Genomic DNA, 7,018 nt, shown 5'->3' with positions numbered 1-7,018 from the left:
TATAAAACCATTGTTTTTCCTTGTGATTTGGGTAAGATGAACCATACATGCAAGTAAGAATCCATTCAGGCTTTGAGGGGTCATCATTAACTAAACACTTTATGATCCAAGTATTTGCATTCACAACTTTAAACTAGAAACCATCTTTCCATAGTAAAATAAGGCCACCAGCTAATCCTACTGAGGATATGAGTCTATTATTTGGGTACTTAAAAGGCTTAATCAATGTATTCATTTCATATAACTCTAATTTGGGCTCTGAGATGAAAATGATATCTAGGTCATACCTATTCATTAAATCTTTTAGGTGATATCTAGTGGTTTTGCTATTAAAACCTTGAAAATTCCTGGCTAACACTCTCATGTTTAAAACGCTAGAAAGTTCAAGAGAATATTCTATATTATGTAAACACCTATATAAAGAAAAATTGCAAGGAATAAGCTTAATATAAAACAAGTAATAAGGATAGATAAGGATAGATAATTACACTAAAGTCCATGGTCTCTTGATCCTGCATGGTATCCAGCCTTGTATCAACAACAGGTTCCTTGATAACATCTATCTCACCAGCTTCCATGAGGTCATTTTGAGAGTTATTATTGCTAGCATGGTCAGCAAGAGTAGGTTGGCTAAGAGAAGGGTTACTATCAGAAGTTTGGACCGGTTGGTTTCTAGCTCTTTTAGTAGATCTTCCTCCATCTCCACGTTGTTGAACATCCTCATTATTTTCTACAAAGATGAAGTCATTGTCATTATCTTTGTCTTGTTCTGCAGCGTCAACAATACCAGCTTCATTCTTGTTTTTACAGTGTTCTTCATATTCTTCCATAGACATTGATCTTTCACTGAGAGCTACAGCTACCTTCTCGCACATTTCGTCGTTATGTTCAACAGTGTAACAGTACTCCTTGCATAAGAAATAAGAACGGTAATCTTTCATCGATTTGCTTGCAGGTCTTTCGATTTTCTAGCTTCTGCTTCGTCCATTCTATAGAAAATGATAATCATAGCCGATTTTCATTGTCTTCTTAATTGATGTTTGAGTAAGTGATTTAATTCGTCTTCATTTTTGTCCTGATATGGATAAGTTTGTAACTAAAAGAAAGAAAACGCTGAAACAATACTATGTATAAGGCTGTTTTGGGTTTGAAATATTCCTACACGATATATACTTACATAAAAGTATTGGACAATACATGATAAAAAATTAACTAGCTAATATATCTCGTGTTGTATATTTATTGCTATCAAACACTACTAGGTGTTTATTGTAATACAATTTTTTATGTTCAGCAATTTATTTATTTTAGTCTATTTATTTTGTGATCGAATTTTTCGTTTATCTTCCTCTTTTGAAATCCTGGTTTCACCTCCGAGCAGGATGAAAGACCCCAGTGAAACCGTTAATCCCATCCATATCTAATTATTTGATGAGTGATTCTAGGTTGATCGGGAAAAATTCCCAGAATCTCATCCTGAGAAGATTTAGATGGGGTTTTTGCCTCACCTTTTGTCTCACCTTTCGGAGAACCCCCGGGGCAACCTACATTATTGTTGTTTAATTTACCGCAGATGAATCAGAAACTGTGTCGCACATAATACAAACCCACTTCATTTATATCGAAAAAAGTAAGACCGACCGACCACGGGCATATATTTGTTTCTTCCAAAATTTTAAGAGACCGAAAGAGGTTAGACGAGTTTGTTTGAAGCGTCGACAAATGGAGTAGAGCTGCCCAGCCAAATGCCAAGTAATATAAACCAGTTTACAACTTTCAACAGCCAACAAAATGTCCAATTCTTTTGCATGTCAAAGACACGGCAGGGATAAAATAAAGCGTAAACCATCTTCGGATACACTTGTCCTAGCATAATGAACCAACACGACCACGTGTCGCAGAAGCAACAAACGGAGACACTTGTGCTATTTAACAACGGCCACATTTACATGCAAAAATTATATGTGTACGCTATAAAGTAAGACTGAAGTAGCAGTGGTAGTACTTCAATTCTTCCTACACTCGTGAAGTAAAAATAAAAATTCTGATTGTTCTCATCCAAACATAAACTAGCTGAAGAAGGAAACCTCATAAAGCCTTGAAGAAATTCATCTCTCTTTAGCTAAAGAAGGAAATCGAAACTAGCTGAAGTAATAATCTTTACAGGAATTTGAAAATGAAGGTATCTCATCTTTGCACAACTTTAAGTTCTACTTAAAAACTAATTTATCGGTTTCTTACATCACCACTACTTAAATTAGTTCTAGGATTTGTAAACTAAAATGAAGTTGTGGTTCGTTTTTTTCTTTAAATTTTGTTTAAAATCTTCAAAAATTTGCTTTTGTATAACATAATTTGAACTTTTCAAGCTCAAAAGAAAGTAACAAAAGAAATGACAGCTTAATATTAGTCAAGGTCAATGGTCAAAACGCGAACTGTTTTCTCAACAATACATTTATTTTACCTTGTACAATTATTTTTTTGCGGTTTGTTGAAGGTTAATGAGACAAGAGCAACTAGGGCTCATAGCGGAGGAGATGATCAACATGTAACTACAAGAAAGCAAAAACAACATGCAGAAACCAAGCAAACTGGTGATCAAGAGGCGGAACAAAAATCAAAGAAACCCAAGTCAGACAAGGGAGATGAACCTGATGTTAATGGGAAATCTACAGAAGAGGAGGATATAGTTAAAGACTTTGAAGAGTTCTGCAACACCGTTAGAAAATCTCTCTCCGTTGAACAGATGAGGCAAATTCTTAAAGCTAATGAACAAGATGACTCTGGCACTGATGATGCAGTGGTACCCAGATGTCAAGATATGTTGTTTTATGGTCCCTTGGACAAATGCCCTATTTGCAGGGGTCCCTTGGAGTACACCGGTAGCAACTACTCATGCTCGGGAATATACAGTGAGTGGTCAAGTTGTACTTACAAAACTAAGGATCCTCCTAGGAGAGAGGATAAACTTAACATACCTGATGAGATCTCTGCTGTAGAAGGTGTTGGCGAAGTAAAATCTCATACCTTACCACTATACCGATTTTCATATGTGTACAGAATTAGAATTTTTGTGAGGTTGGATTGAATTTCATATGGGTTTCATGTCCATGTTTGTTAATGAACGCAGCTTATAAAGAAACGTCAAGACCCGAAAAATCGCCATACCAGAAAACTAAATGCAGCTGAGAAGGTATTTAGTGGGATGCTGATATCACTTTCTGGACGTCTTTCCCGGACACATGTGAGTTGAACAAGTGTATATATGTATCAAATTGTTTTGTTCTTCAGCAATTTTTTTAGGCATTAAGCTTTTTTGTGTGGTCACTTAATGCAGCAATACTGGAAAAAAGAAATCCAAAAGAATGGCGGAAAAGTTTCAAACACAATCCCACAGGGTAACTTTTCTTTTAACAAAACAACAGGAGTGTCTATGTTTTTCCGCTACTATATTTGGTTCTTATCAGTCAGCGTTTTATTGGCTGCGTAGGTGTAGCCTGTCTTGTCGTATCCCCCGCTGAACGGGAACGTGGTGGATCGGGAAAGGTCACTGAAGCAATGTAATGTTCATTATTAAGCAATTTTTTTCCTCTACTTGACTTCTGCTAGAAAGCTTGTTGGTAATTTTTAGTTTGTGAGATCTAATGTAGGGAAAGAGGAATACCTGTGGTGAGTGAAGCCTGGTTAATTGAGAGCATTGACAAACAATCCGCCCAACCTGTTGAGGCTTACGACGTTGTTAGCGATCTTACTACGTATGGCAAGGGTATTCCATTGGATAAAATGGATCCTAGTGAAGAAGCACTGGAGACCTTGAATGCTGAGGTACTATTTACATGCTGAATTTTTTTGGAGTTACTGTCGGCTCTTGTTATTTGGCCAGGGATTAAGACTCTTCTTCTGATTTCCTTCTACAGTGTATGTACTTGCAGCTAAAGCTTTATGGGAAGCGAGGAGTCTATAAGGACACCAGATTACAGGAGGAGGGTGGGGAAATCCTCGAGAAGGATGGATTACTTTACAACTGTGCTTTCTCCCGATGTGATAAAGGAAGAGAACTAAACGAGTATTGCATACTTTCTTTCTCCTGGTTTTTTTTTCCCATTTGATGAAGAGTATTGCACTGTTGGTTGGAGATGCAGTACTCTTTGGTTAATGAAAGGATTAAACATATCATTGAGTTTATTTACCATTGTCTTGGTAAATGCAGCTATTGTATTATGCAACTCATTGTGGTGCCTGAGAACCGGTTGCATCTTTACTTCAAGAAGGGGCAAGTGGGAGATGATGACAAAGCTGAAGAGAGGCTCGAGGAGAAGGAGAGTGTTGATGATGCAGTGAAGGAGTTTGCGCAGCTATTCAAGGAGGTTACAGGAAACGAATTTGAGCCTTGGGAGAGGGAGAAAAAAATCCAGAAGAAGCATACGAAGTTTTATCCTGTAGACATGGTGCAGTTCCTTGGTCCTTGCAGCTGATCTTTTAAGCAGAATTGTACCGTTTACTCACTTTGGGATCGACTCTTACGATAGTGGATCTTTTGTCTATGGTGTTTCCAGGATGATGGTGTTGATGTTCGGCACGGTGGTCTAGGTCTCAGGCAGCTCGGAATAGCTGCTGCACACTCCAAGCTGGACCCCCTTGTGGCAAATTTTCTTAAGGTTCTATGTAGTCAAGAGATCTATAGGTTAGTCATACCCAATAGAATCTTTCTTAACGAATTTTTCATGTTTAGCTCGGCTGACTTGGTTTTGTATCTAGGTATGCTCTAATGGAGATGGGTCTGGACTCACCTGATTTACCTATGGGGATGTTAACAGACCTGCATTTGAAAAGATGTAAGCAAAAGCTATGTCACGGCACATGAATGACTTGTTACTCATCCAAGTTCCTAACAGATGCTAGGATAACTGTTTCAGGTGAGGAAGTTCTTAATGAGTTCATAGACATTTTCAAAATGACAAAGGAGACTGGACAGAATAATGAAGCAATTTGGTCAGATTTCAGCCAGAGATGGTTCACTCTTATGCATTCCACCAGGCCTTTTATCTTTAGAGACTACCATGAGATAGCGGACTATGTAAGTTGATCCTGGTTTGAACTTTCTCTTGGTTAGTAAGGATGTATGAAGACTGACATTGCCGCTCTTTCTCAAATTTTGTATGGGCAGGCGGCGGCGGCACTGGAGACAGTTCGTGATATAAATGTGGCTTCTCGTGTTGTAGGGGACATGACAGGTTCTACTATTGATGACCCATTGTCTGATAGATTTGAAAAAATGGGCTGCTCGATCATGCCGGTGGATAAAAACAGCGAAGATTACAAGATGATTCAGAATTACCTTGAGAAGACGTATGAGCCAGTGAAGATCGAAGATGTTGTAAGTCTGCTATGCCTAGTGCAAGTCTCATCAATCTCAGGCAGTGCTCCCATATGTTATAATGTTCGATTTTGATCATCTATTTACAGGATTATGGTGTAACGCTTGAGAATGTATTCGCTGTTGAACCTAGCGCCGGTCCTTCTCTCGACGATATCAAGAAATTGCCTAATAAGGTTCTTTTGTGGTGTGGTGAGTTGTTCTCATCCCTGTCTGGTTATGTACTTCATTTCCCAGGTAGACTACTGTATCGTGTATGTGTGCTCTGTGTCTTTTAGGCTCTAGGAGCTCCAATCTGCTGAGGCATCTGCACAAAGGGTTTTTGCCAGCGATATGTTCTCTGCCTGTGCCTGGCTATATGGTAGGATATAGCACCTCCTCGACTCTCTGATCTGAACCATGTTCTTTTCTGATGGTGAGACTTCCAAATATGCAGTTTGGTAGAGCAATCGTATGCTCTGATGCTTCGGCTGAGGCTGCTAGGTATGGATTCACAGCTGTTGATAGACCGGAAGGGTTCTTGATTTTAGCTGTTGCTTCACTGGGTGATCAGATTACAGAAGTCACCAGTCCACCTGAGGTATGAAGCTGATGTCTTCTGGGAAGCTAGGAGAGAGCGCATTTCTTGGATAGATGCCATAACGGATTTTCTCTGTACAGGATACGAATCCTTTGGAAGAGAAGAAGGCGGGTGTGAAGGGATTGGGAAGGAAGAAAACGGATGAGGCAGAACATTTTACGTGGAAAGATGATATCAAAGTACCTTGCGGTCGGTTGATTTCTTCCGAGCACAAAGACAGTCCGCTGGAGTTTAATGAATATGCTGCTTATGATCCAAAACAGGTACTGCTCGAGTTTTGGGGTTCACGCTGAGATGTACGTAGATGACGTTGATTTTCAAGAACTTGATGGCTGCGTATTTTCTTGGTGATATTGTGCAGGTTAGCATCAGGTTTGTTGTTGGAGTGAAGTATGAAGGGAAGGCTCCCCTGATGGATACGGAGGAGTAGGAGCTATGTCAAGGAATTCGCACGTGAACGGTTTTCAAGATTTGGGCTGACGAAGGTGGCGGCGGGGATTCGATTTTGTGGATTTTGGTTGTGAATCCAGTATGTTCTGTTTTTGTATTTTTGTTGAAGTTATTTTGTGTTGTAATTACAAAAGCTGTAGTTGAATGGGAAGGTAATGAGATATATAATGTATCTACCATCTTTGTGTTTCGACTTCAGAGTTTCTTGTTTCTTTTGAACATGTAAATCGAAAATCGAACTTTGTTGGTTGTTTTCTGGTTTACCGATCCATACCCAGTTGATTAGTGATTTCGTGTTAGAAATTACTTTATGGTGAGCTATCTAGATATTGCAAGGTTTTAGGCTAGAGGGATTGATGGGACTGTTGAAGGTTTACGCCCGGGCTTTTTGATATACCCCAACTTTAAAAAGGTCTGTACCGTTCTCTTCTTTCTTTTCCATCACGGCTGTTTCAGAAAGCATTAACCAGGAGTTAAGTTTACGGTATACACATACACTGGCATCAAGTCTTGTGTGTTAATCTCAATTTAATGGCCAACACAACATCCAAGAAAGAAAAGACTGGATCAAGCAATAGCAAACCAACAATGGAGAACAGTCGATACTCACG

General features: G+C 39.1%; 1 protein-coding gene across 1 annotated transcript; it reads left to right on the top strand.

The window, feature by feature from the left end:
* The first annotated feature begins 2,419 nt into the window (after positions 1-2,419).
* On the top strand, positions 2,420-6,387 carry LOC113324817 (putative poly [ADP-ribose] polymerase 3). Its single transcript, XM_026573106.1, has 16 exons — positions 2,420-2,995; positions 3,131-3,244; positions 3,338-3,398; positions 3,491-3,560; positions 3,651-3,825; positions 3,933-4,066; positions 4,211-4,448; positions 4,557-4,684; positions 4,759-4,835; positions 4,917-5,077; positions 5,168-5,377; positions 5,467-5,569; positions 5,656-5,738; positions 5,814-5,957; positions 6,038-6,220; positions 6,319-6,387. Exons 1-16 carry the CDS (start codon positions 2,420-2,422, stop codon positions 6,385-6,387), a joined length of 2,526 nt encoding a protein of 841 aa, XP_026428891.1.
* The last annotated feature ends 631 nt before the right edge of the window (positions 6,388-7,018 follow it).

The sequence above is a fragment of the Papaver somniferum genome, chromosome 11 (assembly GCF_003573695.1).
Source record: "Papaver somniferum cultivar HN1 chromosome 11, ASM357369v1, whole genome shotgun sequence".
Lineage (NCBI taxonomy): Eukaryota > Viridiplantae > Streptophyta > Magnoliopsida > Ranunculales > Papaveraceae > Papaver > Papaver somniferum.
The sequence above is the reverse complement of the archived record's forward strand: the minus strand, read 5'-3'. Positions and strand labels throughout refer to the sequence as shown.

Excerpts from the sequence above, each read along its gene's own strand:
- LOC113324817 (XM_026573106.1), top strand. The coding sequence starts at position 2,420 with ATGGTCAAAACGCGAACTGTTTTCTCAACAATACATTTATTTTACCTT. Across the intron at positions 3,245-3,337 it reads GACGTCTTTCCCGGACACAT|CAATACTGGAAAAAAGAAAT; the intron begins GTGAGTTGAACA and ends CACTTAATGCAG. Across the intron at positions 5,958-6,037 it reads AAGTCACCAGTCCACCTGAG|GATACGAATCCTTTGGAAGA; the intron begins GTATGAAGCTGA and ends TTCTCTGTACAG.